Here is a 26,622-nt window from a genome sequence, read left to right on the forward strand (position 1 = left end):
GAGAAGCAGCAGCTGCAAGCTCAGCACAGTCCAAGGAGTGGCACGGTGATGAGAACACAGATAGAAACACGCTGAGTGTCTCCACTCCCATCCTGCAGCACTGAAAGGCACTTGGGACACACAGGGCTACTCTGGGGACTAGTTCAAGGCTTCACAATCTGGTCCAAAAGTGTAATGGAGACACATCTCAGACACCACCGTAGCTTCAAAATGAAATAAGTGGTATTTACTGTGGTATTCCCATCCCATCAGGGACAGTGCACACATATCAGATGCCAACTATAAGTACAGAAACCAGGGTTTTATTCACTTTTCCCCTGCAAGCATGTTCTCCAGTCACCAGAAGCACACCAGGCAGCAGCAGGAGAGAACCCACATGACTTCACAGGGCAAACTGGATTATTGGTGCCATCCAAACTGCAGAACTGCCTCCCAAAGGCCCAGCACAGCCTCCCATTAGGGTGAGCACGCTGTCTCAGTACTGAACCATGAGCATCATCTGTTGGTGGAGCTGCACAACTGCAGGCAAGGATTTTTAAGTCAATATGCAGGCAGATGCATATTGTCTCAAAAAAGAAAAAATGGCAATTATTTAGTGAAAACACAGTTTCTGAATTAGCTATGGATCCATAACATGCACTAGTTAAGGTGATATTAAATAACCAAGGTGAATTTGTACCCTATTTCCATTAATAACTGTTCCAACCTTGGGCTCTAAGCTATCAGTATTTACTGGTGTTCACATCACTGTTAAAACCCCATCACTGTAACAGAAAGATGCAGCACTCATACTTCAGGCTGGTTGTGTGGGGGTTAGTTATTTTTGGTTGGGTTTGTTGGGTTTTTTAATTACTTAATATGCCATTTCATACAGATCCAAAGCATTAAGCAATTCCAGTCAAAAGAAAATATTAAAAGCAATTTCAGCAAGACTAGGAAACCTACATGGAAAATAATATCCTCACCCGTTTATTGTTGATTTGACCACATGGTAGCGTGGTTGTTTGGAACTCAGTGTGAATACAATATAACTTTTGCAGAAAATCACACACCTGTTTTTTTTCCACATGTATCAAACACACATCAGAAGTTTAAAATTTGTGTGCCTTGACTCGCTCCTCACTTTGTAATGTCTCTGTAGGTTTGTCCATTGTCATTGATCCCGTAAGAGTCCAACTCAAGTCTCTCCAGTCAGGTGACAGACAAATTCAAAAGGTGTAGATTTCCCAAAGACGGTCTTCACTGTAGTGCATTGTGCTAGTGCATTCAACCAGTGTGTCAGTGTTCAACCAGACAAGCTTGGGGTTGGTTGGTTGTTGTTTTTTAACTACACAATACAGAAATATAATTTTACACGTAGCTTTGCATGCCTTATGGCTGCTTGCCCTACTATAGGACAGTGCAATAAATACAAATATATGCACACTAAAAAAGATTTAACTGCCGTGATCTACGTCTCCTTTATGAGTACAAATTTACCTAGTCAACAATATGACAAATTTAGCAGAGAAAGTGGCAATGGCAGTAATATTCTACTACAAAAACAAGGCTAGAAGCAAAGTGTTCTCAAGCTACAGAAAACTTGCTACCTCCTAATATATGATGTAGGGCCCAGTTCTGCCAAGTGCAGAGTCGTGATCAGCAGATTGCATCAGAACATGCTTTCCCCCATTTAACAATGCATACTTCTACAATTTATTTGGTTTTGGTAACTGTTTATAAATAGCACACTATAATGACTATTAAACTATACAGCAACATGACATTTATAGCCTAATCCTGAATACAAAGTTCAAAGAACATGACTACAAAGGCCAGAGAGCAAATGTCATCGACTAAAAGCATTTCCACTTCAGAATTTATTGAATGTTCTCTTACACAAACATTTCTCGATCGTGAAACCAGAGGAACAGGATTTCCTATTCCCTCTTTGCCCCAGTAGTAGTTTTGCCACACATCACCCTTATAAATTAGTGATGGATTTCAACAGGTAGCCCCTTGGGGCTATATATTTTATATACTTTATATATATGCACATTTACTTTGAATTCTATGTAAAAGTTGAAAAAATGTTTGAAAGAAAAACTCAGAATATACCACAGCATTTTCAGCGAAAAAAATACAAATTAGTTTTATAACCACTATTCAATTTATCAAACTTTTTTTTCTGAAGTATTTACCTTTAATTATGTACACATTACAGGAAATAAAATTTTGTCCACAAACATTCTCTAAGATGACAGTTATCAATAAAATGATAGAATAATAGCAGGAAGAATATTAAACAAATGGGGGCGATCAATTTCTGCTTTTAAAAAGTAAAAAGTCACCATATAATTAAGTACAAAAACCTGCATTGAATGACAACTGCTGGTGTAGTAACTTGATCAGATATGGAGACCAAGAGTAGAGTAAAGCCCTATGGTAATAATATTTCTGTAGCATTTCCACTTGGTATGTATATACTAAATGTTGGCAGAGTTTCTGTAGCATTAGCTTATACAAACATAGGAGTCCTCAGTCTGCTGCATAAAAGGGTACAAGTGTGTTTTAATTCTCCTGAAATGCACCTGAAATCCAGAGTGTCACTTACAAACTGCATAATGAAACTTTTCTTCAGAAAAATATCTGTTTGGCATCTCCAGGGCTCTGTTCCATTGGACAATAGGGGCATTTTAATCTGCGGACAAAGACAATGTGTTAGAATTGGGGCAAAGTGTGACAACAGAGCATTAAAGGTATTGAGTTTTCCCCCTGTAGCAGGAAACAACTGCACTCTTAAGCCACAATGCTTGCCTCCATTAAAAGTCACCCTTAGCTCAAAGAGAACTTACCAGGCTTTTCCTTCTAGTTATAGCCTCTCACCTTTTACCCACAAGCCCCTGAATTATTAGGTTATCATAAAGAGCAATTTCTCTGCAGTTATTATTTCTACTTCTGGATTTGCTTGATGCATTTTAGAATTACAGAACAGTTTGGGTGGGAAGGGGCCTTAGGGACCATCTCATTCCAACTCTGCTGCCATGGGCAGCAACACTTTCCACTAGACCAGGCTGCCTGGAGCCCCATCCAGCCTCTCCTTGCAGCAATTTTAAATCAGCTGGTTGCTTTCACTGTGGTTTCCTCAATATCCAGTTCATTTGAGTGTTTGGTTCCCAAAACACTGTGATTTTTCAACCCACTTAGATCAGCTCCTGCAGGCTATGACCAAAGGATCAGCCTGGTCTCCCTGCTGAGGTCTCCACTCATACAATCCCATCTACTCACAATATTTCTTCTCTTTGAAGAAATTGATCCTTTTTTGAAGCATTGATCCATTTTGCTCCCCATCTCCTACGTTTGGGCATTTTACCTCCTCCCCTCACCCACCTCTCCACATTTAATATTGTCATAGCTGTGCTGTCAGTAAAACTGATCAATGAAAGCACCAGGAATGAGTGATCAGGGACAGAAATGATGTAGCAGCAAGTTTACAGCTTAAAATGGCTAAAGTTACCCAAAGTCACCCACAAAGGCATCCCTTAAGGCTTTTCTAACAGGGCACAGAATGCAAACGTCACTTGACATTTCCATTCATAACCTCACTTATTTTCACACTGGATTTCCCAGAATGACTTACAGCTCTAAATTAAGCTGACAGCCTTCACAGAAGCTGTATATATTCAATGCAAATAACCCCTGTTCTTCCTCAAGAAAATCTGTATAGATCTCTCTCTCACACTTTCCTGCTTTCCCAAAAGCCTGGAGCACCTCATGGATATCTAAGGAGGAGTATTTCCACAGCTATAATTCCCCTCCTTGCTCAATTACTAAGCCACATATCCTCCAGAGGTTTAATTTTATTTTTTCAAGAGATTTTTCATGCATTACTAACCTTGCTCCCAAGGAAAAACTGTGTGTGTAAAGCCATCCAGTTTGAATTTAAGACAACACAATGGTGGTTACAATGTGAAAAATTACTCTGCTCGCTGCATTCCTTCACGCAAGCTCACTTTCAACATCAGAGAGTTTATTATCCTTTTCTCCAGTGCATCAACCCAGCTTATCCAGCTTTCAAGCCATTCTCCAAGATTAACAAGCTTCCACCAATCACATAATTATGGGCTCAGTTTTCCCAAAACGCAGTATTCTAGTCTTAAGATCTGTCTTTGCCTGTATGTTGTTTGAAATAAAAGAATGGTACTTACTTGCTGCCATTAAACATTTTATTCAAAGCATCTCTGGATATAATATGACCACAGACTAATTTCATAGGTGGATTATTATCTGTTGTTTGCTGACGAAGAATGGGACAGGCAAATATTGAATGATACCAGCACTTTTTACCGAGGTCCACTTCAATCTGTGAAAGAAATTAACACTAAAATTTATCTTGGGCAATTACATTTCCAGATAATATCTTTTTAGGTCATTAACTTAGCAGATTTCACAATTCAGCTGTGAAAGCAACAAAATCCATTGTGTGGATGCCTGAAAATTTCCCAGCCAAAAATACTTAATTGTAATCTTAAAATGATGATTTATGCTGAGGATGGAGAGTAATAACAAAACAGCATATTCTGTCAAGGGACAAGTGCAAAATGTTTTGCAGATCTATGTCCTGGCAGGAAAACTGAGTTGGTGACCCATCGAGACTTTCTGGAAATCACGGCTAGGAAATAAAAAGTAGTTTATAGATTTCATTTTAGGGGGATATTAAGAAAGAGAAAAACCCCTCCGATTGACTATATTCATGTTCTACAGCTTCTTGAAAGGCTCTGCCAATACCTTCATGTCATGTGAATAATAAAGTATATCACAATCACTAATTTTTAGTAACAACACAGAAGATACTTGTGCAGCACACTCTTGCATAAGGACAAAATTATCTCAGAAGGGGACACATAACAGAAAACAGGTTTGTAACTTCAGCAATTAACTGAGAACTGCAAAAACCACACCTTGTGTACCTAAAGCACCTGTCTCTGACCAGTCCTGTTCCAAAGGTTTAACCTTCAACAAAACTTGACAATGTGACCTTTTCATGTCTTAATCTGCTACTTAATCTGTCTTTGCACAATGAAAAGAAGGTCTCCCACCTCCATACTGCCTTAGCTAGAGACCCTTCAGTTTAGAAAATTCAAAGAGACAGACACATGAGTATTATTAACTGATTTGCATCAGACAGCAATCTTTCCCCAAATGCTCCCTAGCTATTCATTCCTGGCTGGACAGCAAGGCAGGAATCTGTCACACTCGGAGGTTACACTCTCAGCATTACAGAAAATACAGCTGGGAGAAAACTCAACACTCATCTTTACTCTATAAATGAATCTCTTCCAGCTGCAGTCAAAGAGGCTAACTCAGTTCATGCCCAGTTTGCACTAAATAAGTTTCCTTTCCAAATCAGGAGCAGGTCACTGGAGAGCTGCACACACTCAGTAAGAGCTATAAAGGGAAACTGGGGTTTCATAACAACTGAACTTCATTTCAACTGATATAAATGAGACGTGCTGGAAGCATAATGCACTGGATACCAATTCCCATGTCTCCAGATGCAGCACTAATTCTTTCATCTCCTGTCTGCCTGATAAAGAGCCAGTTGCAAAGCAAACCCTGGACTGAGCTTAAGCCTAGCTAGGGAAAGTGAATGTTTCTCTGTGGGATCCATTTTCTCTCCACTTATACAGAAACATCTCTGGGTAAGTGGAAGGTGAGAGCATCAGTTTCATTTATCAAAGACCTTTTCAATACAAAAGGGGATAACAAGTGAAAGAGAGAGCAACAAACAAAACTGAGAAGTACAAACCTGATGGACAAAAATAATGGAGATAATAACAAGAAACAACCTTGATAGGTCATCAAGAAACTGCGACCAAACCCGGACTTTGCAACAGATACAAATCTAAACCTGAGGGTCTCTGAGTAGAGGGGGGTCAGCAGAACTATATAAACTATAGGAGGAAGGTGCAGGGGAAGGAGACTGCGAAGGAACAACTGGAAAAGGGTGAAAAAGGGGCTAAGAGGGCCATGCTGTAACTGACCATCCATGAGCACATGTTTGCCTGTGAAACTGGAGTTTGTACTTTCACAGGTGAATGTCAATCATTTCCAGACAAGAAGAAGGAAGGAAGGCATCTCGGCTGTCTGTATTCATGCTTTAGGTGAGTCCTGTGTGAGAGTTGCTGAGGGCAGTGTCATGTCTGGGGCAGCCTGTGTGGCTGGTTGGGTCAGTGTCTGGGTATGTGGGGCTGTCTGTGAGCCCCAGGGCCCTGTGCAGCAGAGCCCCAAGCCTCAGAGCTGCTGGAGGTGGTGGCCATGTAAAACATCCCGTAACATGCAGCACAGAAGAAACCTGAAAACAGCATTTGCCATTAGCAATCAGCCCCAGGGGTAGCTCAGCAACCACTCACCGGGAGTTCATCCTTCTGGTTCCAAACCCCTGTGCACTGCCTTTGCTCAATAACTGCCTTGATATTGATTAGAGCTGGTAATGCTACACAACCTGCTGAAAAACTGCAGAAAAAGGACATAAAGTGCATGTTAGGAAACCAACATTTTCCACATTTCTGTTTTAAAGGCGAACTGGGACACAAGGTGGGTTTTTTTGGTTTTTTTGTTTTGTTTTGTTGTTTTTTTGTTTGTTTGTTTGTTTTTGTTGTTGTTGTTTTTTGTTTTTTACATCTTGTTATACTTTGAGGGAGCTTCAAGTTAAACAAGCAAGAGTTTTGGGGCAGGTCATCAGTTATCCATGTATTTTAGGCTGGGGCCCTCAGGGGCAACATTCTGGACAGAAAACAACAGTTAATCCCTGCTCTGAGATTTATAATGAATTGGCTTCTTCTACCACCTACTCTGATTTTGAGCTGTACAGGAGGAAGACATCACATTAGTTTAGACAGGAGGTTGCCCTCAGCTATGGTAGAGTACATGCAGCCTAAGAGTTTCCAGACGTACACACAACCCACAACTCTTTAATTACACATAATTACCATGTAAAGAAACATGTCTTTCCACCTTCACCTTAAACCAAGAAAAGAAACATAGAAAAAGCATGTAGGTAAGGAAAGGAAGCAAACCAGGGCCTGTTACAGGAACAGCAGTATAAAACTGTCCAAAGTCTCTGTCCCAACAAACAGTTCAGCTTTCTCTGTGATTTTCCCACTACCAGAACTTAGCACATTATTTGGAAATATTTCAATATTTTAAAAAATAGTTTCCACAAATTAACAGATGATTTCATGGACTTAAGCCTAATGACAGTACTGGAAATCACCAGGAACAGAAATGGGATTTAACCTTGCTATCAGCCTGCTCTGTTTATTTAGCAGATTATTTTACTATTTGTGCAAGTTTTATTGTCTACATAAGTCATGCCTTTCCTCTATCTGAAACCTGTGGATCTCTTGCCTAAGCTAAAATATGTATGTATAAATAAATTGTATCTCTCACCTCCAACTGGCCATTTTTACCCTTACACTTTGCTTTTTTGTTAATTCGGCCCTGAGCGCAACACGTGTTAACGCTGTGAAAAGTCTAACAAATAGTATTTGTGTGACAACATCTCTGAAGAGCCCTTTTAGAATATAAAAACTCAAGAGAAGAGTAAATTCAAATTCCCATAGTTCTCCAAGACCCTGAACCAAAACCTCTATAACACAAGAGTTTTTCCACCGTCTCCACATAACTCAGACCATGAGGGCTGTACAGGATTTGGTAAATACTGGAGAAGCCAATCAGCATTAAAAAGGTGCCTGCTACTCATGATCTAGAAAGCAAAAATATTTTACAGCAGGGATTTGACTTCAGGCTTGTTTCCTAAAGCATCTGCAGTACTCCAAGGTCATACCAGTTCGTAACAGTCTTGTTTATGACAAGAGCATCGATATCACCTATACAGTCAATACATTTCAGCACAATCAGTTCCACACCAGGAGCAGAGCAAATGTCCAACCATTCCAAACACCAGTAACAGGGATTTTCCACTTCACTGAAAATCTCTTGGCCATTTGCTCTGAGAACTGCATTGCAGCATCAGTGCAGGAGCAATGAAGATCTAAAGGACTGTTGGTTATTTGAATTAAACAAGAGGAAGACGAAAGCCAAAACCCAGAGATTTAAACTCTAAATACCTATAAAACACTCAACTGAAACTTGAAAGTTTACTATAGAAAAACAATTAGTCTGAACTGCTCCCTTTGTTGCTTCCGGTGCATTTTGTGACTGAGGTACAAGCAGGAAAAGCAGAAGGCTTATTAACAATGTGGGAGCTCTGAACCAAGCACAGAAGTCCAACAATAGTGAATGGAAACAGTAAAAAGAAAAAATAAAGCCAAAAAGCCAAACAAACAAAAAAGATGAAGCTAAGTACCACATCCAGCCTAGAAAGACACATATGATTTATTTTCTATTTAATATCTGAAACAAAAATGAGAACATCAGGGGAGTGCTGACATGCAAAGGCTAAATAGCAGCTAATCTGTTTTATCTTCAAAGAAGCTAGAAGGAGATTAGGCTGGGTTTTCCTCATATTTCCAACAGCCTCCTACAGATTTGCATTTTGTCAGATTTGCTATTGAGCTTAAAAGTGCTTCTTTTTTCCTTGCTAAAGAGGCCCAGCAGACAATTTGGAAATTTTAACTGCTGAAACCACAGCATAACTGTCAAGCATTCTCCTAAGAAGAAAATCAGTAATATGTGGATTAAAGACCAAAACTATCAAATGCTGATAGAATCACGGCCACGTTTTCAGGGTTATTTTTCAGTTGAACAGCAGGGACAGTTGTCACACATTTGTTGTGGGAATAACTGGCTGATTGCCATCTTCATCCTTCATAGTTATGTCTAAACTACAAAAGATAAATTCCATCCAAGAATGCTTCCTCTTGAGCTTCAGTGGTGCAGGGTAAAGCCCAGCACACAGGAACCTCTGGGTTTTAATCTCTGCAGATCTTGTTAATTGTAATTATACCCTCTATTTAATGCAAGCCAGATGAGACTACTCAAAAGTAATTTCTTTTGTCCTCAACAAGAAACAGGAACCAAACCATGAAGTACTTGGTCTCAAAAGCAAGAGAAAAGCAACATACCTAACACTGAGAGGGGATTCAACTGAGAGGCCCAGGAGAGCACAGGCATCCCTTGTGAAAATGTCACAGATGTCAGCCCACTGGTTTGCATCCAACAGGTGAACGTACGGGGAGTTCTCGATGCCTTGCCGCAGGTACACCAGGCTGCCCATCAGAACCTGGATATCTGGGAGGGACCAGGAACAGCAGAGTTTGTACAACAAACAAAAGATTGTGTCTCCAGTTGTAGCTTTCACATGGAAAACAGGCAGAAACACCGGATCAACAGTAAACATCCTCACCTCCACAAAAAACAATTACAGCCATGAAAGCCAAGAGAGATCCACTCCTGCTACTTTTTTGGCTGGGGAGTTTGCCAGGGTGTGCTGCCTGGGAATTTGCTTCTAGCAGGTTTACTCTTTTTGTAAGCTTTCTGACACAAGCAATACCCAAAAAAACAGGCTTTGTTGGATTCAGCTTGAGATGGTTCATTTAACTCACATGTTCTCCATTTTTCAAAAGTTTAATTTCTCTTTGTAATACCCCACGCAGCAGAAAATAGCAGATGACTATTCCAAGAACATTCCTCTGCATTTTTAGCACTTTACTCTGGCAGCAGGCCTATTCTAGATGTAATCCACATTTTATTTAAAGAGTCAAAACCCTTAAATTTGAGCAAATGTGCAAACATTCAGAAATTATTTTTGAGCCCTCCTAGAAAAGAAAAAAGAAGATAATTCTAATTGTAAGGATTTCGGTTATACATGATAAATCCCAAAGGAAGAAGCCTTTAACAAACTGAAAAGAATGGAGTAAAACATATTTGGAACATGATTTATGTTTTGCTATAAGGTGCCATATCCCACTGCTTCAAACCCCCTTTATGTGACCAAAAATGTACCTTTCTGATGATTCAGGGCGAACGGCTGGAAGTTCTTCGCATACTGAAGTGCTTCTCTTTGATTTGCTGTTCCACCCATCAATAAACTAATGAAATATAATCTGTGCAGTTTGAATTCCAACGAACTGTTCTGTGCCATGAGCATCTCTCTGTTGGATACCGCCCACCTGGAAGAAGCGAGGAGGTACAATTACTGACACGGGAGTAATTAAGTGTCAGCCCACACCACATGAAATCATTGCAATTATCTATTATCTACCATCTATTTCAAGGAAAGTGTGACTGTTCCCTGAACTTCTGAGAGCCTCCACAGAGCACAGAAAATGGCAAGGCCCTTTACAAGTAATGGAGCTACCCAAGGTGCACAAAATGTGGACAATGTTAATTCTGGTGCTGCTGTAGAGGTTAAGCACTGCAAAATTCAACATTCACTGGCTGAAAGACAAGACTATATTAGGCACAATATAAGGCAGAAATAGCTCAAGTCTATTGTATTTCAATTAATAGCACTCTGATTCTTAACAATTACTGACAGTTCTTCAGCTGCATGTCAAGAAGTTTGACCAAGAACATTTCCCAACGTCCTCATTCACCAAACATGTTGCCCAAGCCACTATGTGTGTGTGCGTGCATCTGTTGCCTTGGAGAGGAGAATTACATCTATGGGACCTCAAAGACAGACATTACCAAGATCTCACAGTGGGAGAAGGGAAATCAGTTTAAATATCACACTTTACCCTGCTTAAACTTTGCTTTCTCTGTTATTTTCAACTTGGACAATAAAAACATTTCTCATTTTCTAGATTTCATTCACCATGACGACACTAATGTTTGGCTCCTAAATATCATGAAAGAATTTTTAAACATACATGGAGTAAAATGAACTGAAACTTTCAAAGCATTTTATACAAGTTTCTCTTTATTATTTAGAATTTATCCATTCCTTTCTCGTTTTTTTGCAAGGTTTTTCTGGTGCTGGGTTGGTTTTTTTTCCCCTTTAATTCCATTTAGTCAGGCCTAAATCAATCCAATCTTTCTCTTAAGAACCTCAAGTTTCAATGTTCTCCAATACATCTGTTTCTCATTAGTGTTAATTAGTTCTACTATTTTCACTGTGGGGGCCCTATAAAGCAAAAAGCTTTTCACTTTTTAGCAAGGAAGTGAGGAAGTCTGTGTTCCTTAAAAAACAAGCTATGTGAGGCTTCTTTTCAATCAATACTAAAATGAGAAAATTAAGCATCCTTACTGTACTGGGAAGGCTTTCAAAGCAAGTCAGCCTTCTGCATTAGGATGTAGCATTAATGAGCAAGTATCCACTTTCAATTTGTTGTGGTGGAAGTATCAGGAGTCTGACTTCACTGGCAAGGCTTTGTAAAGACACAGTAACCTTTCAGTAGGAAACACTGAAAAATGGAGTCTTTGAACTAAGAACAAGCCCTACTGTCCCCAATTTCAGGCAGTTTCAGATTTTCTTGAATCCCCACCAGGAAGGAGCGAACGAAGAGTACACTCACTAACCATGGGTGGTGAGTGGGTTTTGGGGTGGTTTCATAAATTTGGGGAGGTTTAATTGTATTTTTATGGTCTGCATGCACAGTTTAAACAGGATACTACGGCAATAAAGTTCAATCCCAGCTACAAAAACAAGAGCCTGAAGTTAACAACCGTAGACTAACAAGCAAACGAAAAACAAAACACTACTATAAATAAACACTAAGACTAGTCCACAGTGCCATCAATGAGATATTAATCTCTATTGCATCAAAAGAGCCTCCGTTCTCTCCCTGCCAATATCTGCACCCACATGACAGAGTACTTCATCTTGCTGAGGTCGAGTCTATTTTTCCAAATTAGCTTTTAGGCAGGCTTTCCATTTTTAGGTCTTTGAGTGGCAGCACAGATTTGTATCAAAAGAAAGCAACCACGGAGGCAAGGCCTGAGGTAGTTGGTCTGGGACATGCTGTTCCTATTTCCAACAGAAAAACAAAAAAACAGCAAGGGAGGTTTAAAACACTCAACCCACATATTCTCTACAATTGTCCAAAATTATTAGTAATCATGACACCTGTCTTCCTACCTCTTTGCAAAATGACATTCAGTGTTCTCACTTCTGAGACTCAAATCCATCTGAATTTTTTGAAATCTACACTATACTTTGCAAACCACAGGTACACAGGACTCTCTGCAGTTTCCACATGGGATTTAGAGTTAAACTGAATTTAACAAAGCCTACTAAAGACCAAGTTTAAATCATACCCCAAGGACCCAGCAAAATACCAGGACCTGTGTAACTTGCTATTTACAGGCACAAAAGAAAAGAGCTTCTCTTTTCCAAATTACAGCCAAAGCTTTGAACCTCCAAGTCATTTTCACCAGGACTTCACACGGAGGCCCAACCTGGGCTCTGAAGAGCCAGAATATACCCTGAAAAATAACTAGATTTCCCTTCCCATCACCAAACTACAGTAAGAAAAGTCACTGGAAATTAATGGGCTCTTGCAGGTATATAGAGATTATGCAGCTCAAAGTACAAGGCCAGACTAGGCCTCTAAAGTCAACTTCCACATCCCACACGGGAAAACAAAAAAAGCTATGGCCAGTCATATTCTATTAAAATCTGAAAGGTCGTATTTTTAAGTGTTGAAAACGGTATTAGAAAAAAAACCTGAATAACAAATGCAGTTTGGTGGGTTTTTTGAGACACAAATATTAATTTCCATCACCTCAGCAGGGCCTTGAAAGTCTTCTTGAATAGTCATTAATCTGACAACTCCCTTTCCACGGCAGTGACCAGGAGCCACCTGTGCTTGTTTTGTTTCCAGCACTGAGTGAAGTTGAACACAAGCAGAGCGAGCTGGCAGAGCCAGAGAAACTGGTTGCCTCTTAATCCCAGCTTTTCACAATTTTCCATGGATAAAACCTGCTATACTCCCCTTCCTGGTTCAGGAGACTGTAATTAAGCATCCTTGTGTGACACTTTGCTTCAACACCACTGTCAGCAGCCTGACCCTGCAATGGGCCAGTCTGGGGCTGCTTGAAGCAGAAGCTTTGTTCACTGATGCCAATTTTAGCCCAAGGAGCACAATGTCACCTTCTCTCTCTGTCATATGGAGGCCATTTTCACAGCAGTGGTTTCTATCCCTCCTCCTGAACACCTGTGTCTGCCAGGAAATAAAAGGGAAATACCTTCACAAGCATCAGCAGTTCTGTGGGATAACTGGGCAGTTACCTGCCTAATTGGTTACCTCCTCAACCAGAGATTTCAAACCATGACATTTTGTCACATGTTGATTACCCTCCCCAAGAGCCATGGTTTTTACATCAGCAGCACCACTATAAATAAGGCCCCTCTGTTCCCAGCAGCAGCCAAGAGAGGCAGACAGCTTTAGCACTGTCCAGTTTGAACAGAATAAACATTATACACAGAAATCAAGACAGGGAGGGGGGAGACCAACACACAAACTGTGCTGACAATACACCCTATTGTCTGCCCATTCAGCTGGAAAATAAAAATTCCTCTGAGGGATGACCATGCCTTCTCCTTTGTTTGAAAAATATTTAACAAATTGCAGAAACTACACGATACAACTCAGTAGCAACGAGTAAGGCCTAAAGCACTGCAAACTGGAGCTGAAATGAATTTAGAGATTTCAAGGAACAGTCATAACAGCAAGTTACTGTTCCTCAGGGATTATCCTTCACAACAGCTGTGTTATTATTTGAACTACAAGATGTATGTGGTGAAGCTGACAGTAAATCTTACTTCAGTTGTAATATCAGTGTTGCTTCCCTTCAATTAGCCAATTCAACAGCAATAAACCAACCCAGCTTTCCACCTGTGTGACTAGATTCAAAGACCAACTATTTAGGTCAAACTTTACATGACCCAGAGGCATTACCCAGGATTTAGTCGATGAACACCAGGGTTTGAATATCAGAGTGTCCCTGCACTTAGTTTAGATGCCAGTAAGTGCTCAATAGACACACCCATGTTGGTTCATGTAAAAGGGAAAAGAAAGTTTCGTTAATATGAAAATGTACTTAACTGAATAATGCAAAAAATTCTATCTGAAGTATAAGAGTTATGCTCTGGAATTAAAGAAATACTGAATTTGTTTTGGTTTCATTGTTTTTATTTTTAAAAGGTCACTTTAAAGTCTGTTAGGTTGTTTTGTTTGGTTGGTTGTTTTTTGTGTTTTGATTCTTTTTCTTACTTTTGAGACCAAACTAAGCTTAGAAAAGTTAAAAAACAAACAAACAAACAAAAACAGGATGAGGAGGTTTCAGTGCATTTCTTATTATTTTGTTCAGGAGGAATTTCATTAGTACCACTGCCAGTGCCAGGCTCTTCCCACCCTCTGGCCCCGTGTCTGGAAATAGAGGGTGACTGGAAGACAAGTGAGAACTTTGATCCCAAGTCAAGTTCTGCTCACCCCAAAGGCTTCGTGGTACCCAACACCTATAATAAGTGCTGGTATCCTTCACAATGGGACCTCTTAAAATAAGGTTCACTAATGATCCAACAGAAGGTCAAGCACCATCACTGGCTAACAACTTTTCCTCCAAATGATGTTTCTTCCTTAAAGGAGTACCACAAGTGATTTAAAGTGAATCCTTAATCTAAGAAAGAGACCCTTAGTTAATCGCTTCCCCTGGGGAGTGATACAGAGGGGATGGAAAAGACCCACTCAGTAACTACCCCTCTCAAAGGACAAGCAGGGACACATCATACTATACTAAAGAGAGTACTGAAAGTGAATGACTAAAGAACTGTTAAAAGTTTTTGTTTTTTTTTAAAGTATGGAAAAAAAATTAGTAGACTCACTCTAGTGCAGGTCTCAAAACTCTAACTTTTAATGCTTCCAATATTCGATTTAACTCCACAAATGGTTCTTTTTGACTTTGATCTATTGATAGACCAGATTCCTGAAAAGAAAAAAAGAAGGCACTTTTTAGTTAAAGTATGAAAAACAATGGGTTGTCTGACGGTTTAAATACTCAGCTGAAACATTCAAATGAGGAAGCTAAGACAAAGCTTCGTTTTCCTCAGTGGAGAACCTTCAGCATCCACACTTGTTGTTACCTGACAAAGTTCCTCGGCTACATCCAGCATTCCCTGCCGGAAGAAGTGCTCCACCATCACCTCATTGAGGATCCTCTGGCTATCAGCCTGCCAGCACCCATCTATCCCCACGCTGCTGATGTCCGAGTCAAAATTCTGAAACACACAAATTAACAGTTAATAGGCTGCAACAAATCACCCCACATCATTTTTCTTTAATTATGCAGGACACCTGTGTCTCCACCCTGATGCCAAAGTGAAATAAATGTATGTCAGCTTCCCTCAGCTTACCTCCCGTAGGAAGAAAAAGAAATCTTTCAGCTTGCTCGTTTCAAGTTTGAATGTTGTTCCCCACAAGGAATTACACTGACAATTACAAGTCTAGCTAGAAAGTCAGAAATCTAGTAAACTAATAAAGGGGTTTCCAGCCTATGATACATTTCTGAAGGAAGTATCTGCAGAAATGGCGTTTTCCATATGTGAAAACTGAAAACGTTTAGAGAACAGAAAACAAAATCACCTACACTAAAATTAAGCCACAGTCATAAATGCATCTCTGTCAGTACAGCACACCAAATTGCAAGTAAAAGCATTAACTCAAGGATTTTTTACCTATCTGGGTAGTAAGCAATGCTGAAAAAGCAAAAGTCACTTCCCCATGCTCAAACAATGAAATTCCAATCTCTGATGACCCCAACATCCCAACAACAGGATGAGCTTTTAAGATCCAAGAGATCTTTTTTAGATCTAACCCAGATGATCCCAGTGTCATGTATTTTTAGGCCAGTGGCCTGCCGCCATATTCCAGGAATAACTTAAGATATTGTCACATTGGCTCCTTGGTAACACTTGGCATTTCTTGGCACTTTGCCTCTTGGCAGCAGGAGAGCAACATTTATTCTAATCCAAGATACAAACTAAGATTTTTAACTCCTAATACGTTTTATGCCAGGACAAGCAGGGTAATTTTAATAAAAATCCTCACCCACTGCTTTAAACAAGCCTCTTGCAAAAGAGTCTAGAAGTCAGTTCATTGCTTGCTGCCTGATCTGATGACTACAGCTCTTTCCCAAGAAGGAGCTTCAGAAATCAGAAGTTCAGTGAAAACAGCAGTGTTTCAGCTGTGGCTCTGAGAGGATCCACAGCCCTGCACAACAAGGGAACACCAGCCTCACACAAACACAGGCTTCTGTCACAGCAGGCAGGGCAGATAACACCCAGCTGGTACCAGCTATCTTCCCATGCACAGCTCAGCTTCACACTGCACCTTCCTGTTACTCACTACTTATTAATTTCCTTCATCAGCACCTACACATCCCCTTTGATGCTGCTCTGTGTCATCATGAAAAAGAGGCAGCCTTTTCATCCCTGCACACACAGCTCCAAAGCCACTCCTTCCTTCAGGGCTCGCAGCAAACTTTCAGTAAAACGCTAACCTTAGTCCAGCAAACTGATTTTTCCATCTTTCTGAGATGGTGGAGCAACATGAGCATTTAAGTTATTGCCACTGATTCATGTCTCACATTTAATAACATTTTCACTTCGGTGTTTTAACTTGTAAGTTCCTTCTCATGCTGTTTACATCTAAGCTGTATCTTGAAAAATGTAAAGCATCTTGAAGACTAAATGAGACTGTTCTTATTTGTGCCAACCATTCAAATTCTTAAAGGTTCACCACCATTGCTGACACTGGTCTCAGTATCCAACCACCACCAGAAGGTAACACAAATCCATGAAAAAAAGCACTGGAGGATATGAGATAGGATTCACAATGCACAAGTTTGCTTTTCTTACCTAGATTCCAGGGCGCAGATCATCGTTAATCTAAAAATAATTGACTGTAAGTTATTCAATTCCAAGTCCTAGCAATGATACAACCCCCTAAGCAGAAACTGTATCCTTCTGGACAGTTACCAAACAGTAAAGCTGCACCTATGCCTCAAACAGTATCACATCATTCTCACTGCTTGGACGCAGAGGTGGTGGAACTAATTAGCTCAGAGCTCTCACAAAATGCTCATTTTCTTCTGAAACATCAAACCTACCAGCCTTTGAATCTTTACAAAAACCCACCATTAGATCTTTTCAAGTCACATAAAAGAAGTTATCAAGTCCCATCATTCAACCTGAGGAACTCAGGCATTCTCTGACCAACCCAGTCTTGACCAGGTTCTCATTCCAGTATTTTTTTTAAGGACTCCGAGGTCTGTATTGTATTCGGAACTCTACAGCTCTGCCTCCTCTGGGTCCCGAGGTGCTTCAGGAACTGACTGCACACATTACAGTGAGTGACTGCCACATGTCAGAAAAAATTATCACTTGCCTTTGGCTTATATATTTCACAACTGTCATGCGCGCAGGATCTGCTGGTGACTACAACCCTCAGTTTTGTTTTGTAAATGCTAACAGTATGCTAACTGACAGCATGTGGGGTTTAGTAAAATTTCAAAGTTAAAAGGATTTCTGTAAGTTAAAAACTCCAGAAAGCTTAAAACCTGAAAACCACAAAATAACCTACGTATCAGTTAGTATTTCTGAGGAACACATCTTTTTTAAAAGCTTAATTAGCAAGTCTAGGGCCAAAATGTACAATATTATGTGCTAAATACATGAATGATACAATGTACAGCATGTTACCAATAACTGCTAGAACGCGATGACTTCAAAATGCTCACAAACACAAGATGGACCTTTTTAACCAACATACAACCTCCCATGTCATTAATAACAACAGGATTTGAAGAAGGATGATGATAAAGGACAGTTTTATTCCTCAGTTACTCAGTTGAGATTACTTTGTGCACTCCTCCCTTCTGGATTCTCACTCAAAATACAAATAAAACATTTGTTTATCTTCTATGTTCAATCTGTCTACACAAAATATAAAGCTCAACTTACAAAGTCTCAGTATTTATGTAGCCTCATTCTTCACAGTAACACAAATTATGTTCAGTAAAGATTTTTAATGTGTCCGTATACAAGTTTCTCCATGAAACAAACACTAACTGAAGCAAAAGTTTGCTTTTCCAAAACAAAGACTGGATTAAAATGTTGGCCTTATAACAGATATAAAATTCAGGGGGGAAACTTTAGTCCACTTACTTTCCTAAATGAAGGCATTTAACCACTACTCAGACAGATTGCTCCTCGAGGGAGAACTTTTACCAGCCCAACAAACACACTTTGAGATGAATTCAAATCATTCCAGAAGAGTAATTGATTTACAGGAACGCTGATGAATGAGCTACCTGATAGCGGCGACATGATGAGTACTGGAAGTAGAGCAATTGCCAGTACAATACAGAAAAATACTGGATGCAAACATTTCCTTTCATAGGAGAAAATGCTCTTCAGAAGAAAGGGTAGCCTCTCCTGGATCAGAAGCACGCAATCCACATAGGACAGCCGTGAAGAAAGGTTTAGCTTATTAGACAAGCTTTCCAAGCAACACTCAAAGCTCTGGCATTTCAGACTTTAATGTATTTGATGCCAAATTTGAACTTCATTTTGCTCTAAGGGTTTCTGTTCTCGGAGTGAACTCTGCAGGCACACAAGCAGGGCCCATCCCAGTTCACAAGCAATGACTACAGTAACTCAAAAACTGACTAGACTAAACGTTTTATGCAGGTATAACCCTGCCCCAACACAGGAAAAAAAGAAATTCAACCTGAAATTGCCACTGCAAGATAATACAGCAAGTTCTTTCACAATCCAAGCTTGCTAAATAGGAAGTCTATTGATTCTACATGCAACAGCAGCTACCATTTGGCTGTGTCACATGAAATGGGTACCAGTATTAGCATGTTTCCCAACCTCAAACCAGGCCATTTATGTGTGCCTGAGCACGCAGAGTTCTTAAGACCATAAGCAGTATTTTGGAGATGCTAATCTGTCTGTAAAATAAGTGAGGACTTACATGTGACAGAAATGAAGCCTCATGAATCAAGGCAAGGACTGTGCTTCCTTAAATTCTAATGACTGTTTTATTTTGGAAGCAGCAGCATTCTGACAAGAATGTGTTGAGAATCAATTCAATAATTACACTAAATTACTTCTACTGGTTTAAGCTTAAGTATATTACAATGAAGGGATGGGGGAGGGCAATTCCAGTTTGGGACTCTGGTGCCAAGAAAGACTTTGCTGTCAGGTTCCAAGTGTATTTTCCAGCAGCACAGGGAAATTGCATTAAGTACATATGGAAGATCTGCTTGAAATGTTACAGTTCAGGGAAATGCTGAATTTCACCTGGATTTACACATTACACATACTCATCTGACAAAAAGGCCCAGACTTTGGGGCATATTTTAAAGTAGGCCACTTAAGATACTACAGTTGGGGAAAACAAATTAAGAAAATTCCACCAAGGACGTACTTAAGGAGACTATCCTAACTTGTGCTCTGAACTTTATAGAATGACATCCTTTGTTAGAAGCAGAACTGGAGAGTTGTGCAGTTCCCACTGCTTTTAATTTTTTAATGCAAACACCACAGACAATAAGTGAGATTGAAAATACAGAGGAACAAGCACACCGCACACAGCCAGTTAAGCTCATTTTTGAAGACCTCCATGAAAAAGCCCTTCTGACACTCAACAGGAACAGAGCAGATTAATGGGATCCTTTCTACTATTTTACCAAGCAACATATTTGAAATTTTAAAAATTCTTTTATTTACATCTATTATTTTTTCAAATAAAACCACTACATAAACTTAAAACAGCAGGACAGAACACTGGAAAAACTATTCCCATGACAACTGAAACAGCAATTTGGAGATTAGACTCAAGCCTAAGCTTCATTACGCTTGCAAGCATTTTCTTTGGCTTGTAAGAAATGTCATCACCAATTTCCACAGAACACCTACACCCTCTCCATACAACCTAGGGCTGTTCTACCTCAGAGGATTTAAATGAAGAAAGTATGGCTAAACCTGGAAGTGTATTTGTACAAAGTCCACTTGCTAAAGCAGAATTGGAAAGTTTAAAAACTTAGGACAAGATTACATAGATTTATTTCAAGCTTCAAGCTGGTAATAAGGATGGAATTTTACTCTAGTTAATTGGTTTAGACACAGCAACAAGGATTTGAGACAGATGCATCCTTAAGCTTTGGATAACAGTGACGTGTGGATTAAAGCTATTAGTACAAAGTTTGAACTCTCCATGATGGTCAGTCAGATACAAACAAAAAATGTAAGTTTCCCGGACATTCTGCCTAATAATGCAGCATTATGTACTTTCCTTCTTCATCATATTATTGTTACATTATACTTTAGCAGATTAGCATTACTACCAAAGTTTAAATGAGATTCCCAAAGGATAAATCAGTGCTGTGTACTGAACAAATGCTTAGACTCCATCAGAGTCACATTCTGATGTGAAGCCATCACAAAATGTCCATAACAGCAAGTATCAGACTCTCTGCACACAGAACAACTTTTCAATAAAAGAAGAGAGGGGGAGAAAAGCATGGCCTGAAGGTATACATGTAGCACCATTTCAGTATAATTTCGAAGAATTGTAACTATTTACCTACAAAAACACTCATATCCCAGTTGCTGTTGAACCTGGAATTCAGTTGTCTCATATGTAAAGCATCAAAGATAAGATGCCCTATCTTGTAATGTAGACAGAGAGACTGTGAGATGCTGAATCTCCTCTATTGTTCATTAAGAGCACTGCTGTAACATTAAGCTACCAAAACCCATAACATCCCTGTAAGAGGTACAAAATGCCTTTCCTAAAAAATTCTCTACTCTTACAGAATCACAGAATGTTTCAGACCTTAAAGATATCTTGTTCTAACCCTCTGCCATGGGCAGGGGCTTCCCAATTAGACCACATTGCTCAAAGTCACTTTGAACACTTCCAGGGATGGGGAAGCCACTTGCATTACAAAATGGCATTTTAGACTTACCTGCTACTGACAGTTAACTAGAAATATATATACACATATATATATAAAAACCAACAGTATTTCTTACTGAGACAGACATTGAAGAAAACATTTTGCTGAATGGATAAAATACAAAATATTTCTACATCCTGTAGTATTTATAGGGTATGTTCCGTAAGAAATTCGGAGATTTGAGCTGTCCCAGAAGGGACAGGCTGTCTGCAATGACTTTTGAAAGTAAGTATTGTGCTGCTCACCAGCCTGCCTTTGCTTCTGCAGCTGGCAGAATATTTAGTTCAGGCTAATTGTAGCAAAAATCCAAATTTTGGGAAGCAGGGCACACACCACATGTGTGCTATAATGTGATAATGCAGTCAAATCACAAAAAGAAATACCTTATCAATGGCTTTTCCAACTCGGGATACACTGCTGTGAATGTCTTTGTGATCCGAGGCCAGCTTCTGGACTGTGTCTTTTATTCTTTTACAACACTGCGTCATAACAAGTGAAATCGTCCCCGACAAGTCCCCATCTTGATCTAGACAAAAGAGAGGAAAATCACCAACTTTGGTACAAACAAAAGCTAATATTAAATCCCTTAATATGCAACAACATAAACAGACAAAAAGTGGTATTAAAGAAATACAATCTAGAGAGTTTTTGCAAAGCAAGATCAGCTTAACTGAAGGCAGATGTACAGGAATTCACCTGTATGAAAACTCTCCTGTGGAATTAGGAATCCAGTCGAGTCCACAGTAACATTGAACAACTGCAACAATTTAAAAATTTAATGCAAAGGTCTCCTGTCTCAGTCACAGCAGATGAATAAACCCCCCAAAGTAATGCTCAGTTCACAAATCTCTAAGGATATAACAGAAGGATACTAAGGCTACTACCAGGATCCGTTTTCAACAGCCCCTCAAGGCACATGTTTAACTTCAACAGGGTGCAAAATGAGGATGCAAGCAAAATGTGGATTAATGATGTCCCAATTAATTGTTGCCCTACAAGCCACCCATTGCTATTGGACCCTGTGCTTGAGCTGTATGAAACTTCTGCATCCTGACTTATGGCAGTAGCTCTGAACAGTCTCCAATTCCCTCCAATGGATGAGAAGCAGTCCGTGAAAGACCTGTGGACCTTGTTATGAGATTTATTCTCTAGAAATGGTGACATTTTTTAGCTGATGGCCAACAGGTTCACTGCTGTATGACCCACTCTGTGAAGAAAATAAAGACAGGACAGGCTTACAGGCCCCTGACCACATCACAGCACTTCACAGCTTACACTCTTTGTGTCTTGATTCAAACATCACTCAGAAGCTTGAGTCAGAAAAAAAAAAATACATTTTTTTGGTGCTTTACTCCAGTCCTTTCTTCCTGCTTTTGATTTAAAAATACAAGAAAAATCTCCCTTCCAGTCTTACCTCTGAAGGTCTCTCCTTTCTCAAAGTTCATTCTACATGAAGAATTTTTCCTTTAGGGACATAGCAGCCTTCCACTTCATGGGAAGGCTAATTTAAGTGGGAGAGCAGCTCAGAAATGTCTCCCTAATATTCCAGACCCAAAGCCTTCATGTGAAAAAAACAAAATGACCAAAATATCACTTTAAAAGGAGGATTTTATGAAAAACGTGTTCGCTTTTTAAGTTTGTTCCTTTTTGATTTCATATTTTAACACATCTTTGCTTTCAGCAGTGTTAAGAGCTGAGTTTTTGGAGAGAGCAAAGGGAATCCAGAAAAAATGCAATCATAGGGAGTAGATAATTTCACAGCCACTTTTTTTAGGCACCTTCCCTCTTGCACCCTCTGAATGCTGCTGACACTGTCACAAACTGAGCCACCCCTCCTCAGACCAGCAAACAGCTCCTGTCCAGCCTCACAAGCCCCAGCTGGGGAAGCTTCAACACCATTTTTCCAACAGCCATGGGTTTTAAGAATAAAAGCTTTATCATGCTTTTTCCTCCCTCCAGTCCCATGAAGCCAAGGATCATCACCTGAGTAAAATAGGCTCTGTGGCTTTTCTTTTAGTGGATGAGTGAGGAGTAATAGGACTGAAACAGTCACTTCAGTGATTTTATGCATCCCAAATTAAAACTGAAAATTTCACTCAACTATTCCAAAAAGTTAATCTCCCAAAATTATTTCAAGAACAATCATTATTTCTTAGTCGGTACTTAATTTTTACGACAAACACTTAAAATAACATGAAGGATCTTTAACTGCCTCATGAATTTTGCCACGGCAAAGTGACCAGCCAGAGATTATGCAACAAGCAAAATGGAAATACTCATTCCCCAACAAACAGAAAGGCTAAAATGCACTTTCTGAAATCCATTAAGCTAAAACCCAAACAACTGACATGGGTGCCTACTTTTACCCCAAGCAAAGAAGTGTATTATTGGCCTATGACATCGTAGCAAAACCCCAACTCCAGTAAAGCAATGAAAATGTCTACAGAGGAAAAGCCATCAGAGCTGTAGGTTTCCCCCTCTGCAGCCCTCTCTTTCAGCTCCAATCAAACTGTGAGCTACTTGCACTAAATCAGCACGAGGAAAGCCTGCAGCCATCCCTCCTGGTAATTCAGGGCTCACAGGACAGAGAGACAGCTTCTCTCTGTGATGTGTGTGCACAGTCATGATTTAAAAAATTTAAATATATTGGCCCACAAACACTGAGCACAGAGCAGAGTCCAACGCCAAGTTTACTCAGCCAGACACACTTACACCATCCAAGAATATGCAATCTTTGGCTACTCCAGAAAGACAGATTAAGGGAACAGAGAAGAAAAACAAACTTTGTCTTCTCATTCACAGGCCTGAGCACAGGGCTGGTCTGCCCTTAGGCTTTAACATGAAATCAGCTCAAGACATTTTAATACACTGTGTGAGGGGTGGAGAAGAAAACCAGTTTAGAGGTTAAGGCAGTTTTTAATAGTTTCTTTTTCTCCGCCCACTTCCTTTTTTATCCACTGCCTATTTAAGGTCTTTTCATACATCTTTGCTCTCAGATCTTGTCCTAACCTCTTCCTCAGCAGCAACAGCTTTCATTTCTAATTCATTTTTCCTTCAAAATTACATCCAGGAGCCCATTTCTCCAGTACACAGCCCCGAATTAGATTTCCAGATTGAGACATCTGCCTGCTTTCAATTCCATCCATTTTCAAAAATCCTCAAGGCAGTGTATAAAAGCTGAAAATACCTGTTCTTCTTAGAAAGTTAAAAGTAACATGTTAAAGAAAAAAGGAAACTGTGAGAATTTTTGCCCCTATGAATCCAGCTCACCCTCAGATGCCAAAATTGAAGAGCCCCCAGATGTCTGAGAGTGCATTAACAATATATTGGCTCCATTCTAGAACATTTACTAAAAGAAAGCTCAATTTGGGATGCGCTCTCTGGGACAGCATCACCTGGTAAGTGCTGAAATTATGTACAAGGTCTTCACTAGACACTGCCAAAAACTGCTAATCCAAGCCTGGATGAAAAACCCAACAAGGACCCTGAAGAAATTACACACTGTACCTTCTAAATTCATTATAAATGGAGGAAAAGCTCTGGAGCTGCAACAGAAATGTCACAGTCAAACCTTTACAGCCCAACAAAGGCCAACACAAGCATGAGGGTCACACGCAGAGCTCTCCAGGCAAGGTCAGCACCTCAGTTTGTGAAGACACATATCTTAGTGACTGTCCTCAATGCTCAAAGCCCAGACTATTTCAAACAGCACAAATGATAGTTACTGAAACAGCTCAAAACAATGCCAAACAGACCAAACCTTATTTCATCCCAAATAAACACCTCACAATCAGAATTCCATGTTTGCTCTCTACAGAAACTTCTGGGTACACACAGAGCAGCTCCAGCACACTCGTGCTTGTGTTCCTGGAATTATCTGCACTCCTGAGTGAGTTTTGCGCCTGTATTTCCACAGGACCACAGTAAACACGTTTTCCCCCAACCAAACAAAAGCAGAGCAACAGCACAGTTGCTTACAACTTTGGTCTCAGAAGCTTGCAAGTTCCTATTTTTAATGCCTGAGCCACCACTCGCTTCCTGCATGGCCTTGGGTAAATCACTTCAGCTGCCTCTCCATTCCCTCCCACTCCAGCAAACACGGCACTACCTCCATCGCCGGGATTTCGCAAGGTTTAATCGCCCCGTGTTTACAGCCCCCACAAGTGCCCAGCCTCAGCTGTGACACAGAGACAAGGCTTGTTTACGTCCTGCTGAGCGCGGCTTTACCCTGAACACCGCCAAACCCAGCCCCAGCAAAGGAACACAACTCAGGGACACAGGAAAAGAGAGACAAAAAAAGAGAAAGAAAAAAGAAATGGGGGCGGGGAGCGGACGGGGGGAAAGCAAACAGGACAGCTCTGCCGTATTTCCTCTGTATTTCCCCTGGGGTGACCGACTCCTTTGTAACCCAGCATAAAGGGTTATGAACACACTGACCAGGGTCACTCCAGACCTGCTGACCAGGAACAAACAAACCTCTCCAGCAGCACACATGAACCAGGAGGGGCCCGGGAAGGCCAGGACTGATTACAGAAACACGGAATACGCTGAGTTGGAAGGGACCCATCAGAACCATCGAGTCGAGCTCCTGGCCTGCATAGGACAACCCCAACAATCCCACCATGGGCCTGAAAGCATTGTCCCAACACTTCCTGAACTCTGTCAGGCTCGGTGCTGTGACCACTTCCCTGGGGAGCCTGTTACAGTGCCCAGCCACACTCTGGGTGAAAAACCCTTTTGTGATATCCAACCTGAACCTCCCCTGCGTCCTCCTTGTAAATGTTCCCTGTCAACAATGCCCCCAAAGCTCCGGGGGCCGAGGGGGAAGACCCCCCGGAACAATCCGCAGCACAGAACCCTCGGGGTGGGGGGGTTCCTGGAGCAAGGGCTCTCCTTAGGGGGGTTCCCAGCCCACAAAGCCCGAAGTTTTGAGGGGTGTCCAGCCCACAACGCGCCAAATTTTGGGCTTCCCCTCTCCAGAGGGAAGAGCGGGGCCGCGTCCCCTCGGCAGAGGGAGGCGCGGGGCGGGGGGAGGGGGGTCTCCACGTACTCTCGGTCTGCAGGATCTCCCTGCGCAGCCCTCCCGCGTACTGGATCAGCTCCTCCAGGCTGCGCTCGCAGAGCTGCCCGTATCCCGAGAACTTCTGCAGCACCTTCTCCAGCTCCCGCTCCACAGTCACGCACTGGTCCATCGCGCCCGGGCCGCGCTGCTCCTCCTCCTCCTCGTCCTGCTCCTCCTGCTGCCCCGCGGCCGGGCCCCCCGCGCCGCCCGGGCCCCCCGCCAGCCCCGGCCCTCGGGCGGCCCCGGCCCCGCTCCCGCGCGGCACCGTCGCCTCGGGCCGCCGCACTTCCGCGCAGGCAGCGCCGGGGACAGGCGGGGACCTCACGGCGCTCCGCGCAGGCAGCGCCGCAGACGCCTCAGCGAGGGACCTTCGCGCACTGAGGGGCGGAGCGGCGATTTTCAGTCAGGCGGCGCGGAGGACAGCTTTGGCCCGCCGCCGGCGGGGATGGGCGGGGCGTTTTTTCCGGTGTCCCGGTGGGATCAGGAAGCGCTTCCCAGTCAGGTGGTGCGTAGGAGTTCAGCCTGAGGAACGAGTATCCCGGGGGTGTTGAGGATTAGGCAGGGAGATGGGCAGCTAAGCGCGGGGGCCTGACGGGCGCTGTTGCCACGGTGACGCTGAGGCCTAAAGGGGCGCCAGGCCTGGG

The 26,622-nt window shown here is 41.4% G+C and overlaps 1 protein-coding gene across 1 annotated transcript; it reads right to left on the bottom strand.

Moving 5' to 3' along the window:
- Window positions 1-942: 942 nt before the first annotated feature.
- Window positions 943-26,214, bottom strand: RMND5A (required for meiotic nuclear division 5 homolog A). Its single transcript, XM_066317310.1, has 9 exons — window positions 25,967-26,214; window positions 21,300-21,442; window positions 15,032-15,166; window positions 14,774-14,874; window positions 9,949-10,115; window positions 9,069-9,234; window positions 6,393-6,495; window positions 4,188-4,342; window positions 943-2,680 (listed from the first exon to the last, which is right to left on the bottom strand). Exons 1-9 carry the CDS (start codon window positions 26,106-26,108, stop codon window positions 2,617-2,619), a joined length of 1,176 nt encoding a protein of 391 aa, XP_066173407.1. The 5' UTR covers window positions 26,109-26,214; the 3' UTR covers window positions 943-2,616.
- Window positions 26,215-26,622: the final 408 nt, after the last annotated feature.

Source organism: Sylvia atricapilla, chromosome 4, assembly GCF_009819655.1.
Source record: "Sylvia atricapilla isolate bSylAtr1 chromosome 4, bSylAtr1.pri, whole genome shotgun sequence".
NCBI classification, from domain to species: Eukaryota; Metazoa; Chordata; class Aves; order Passeriformes; family Sylviidae; genus Sylvia; species Sylvia atricapilla.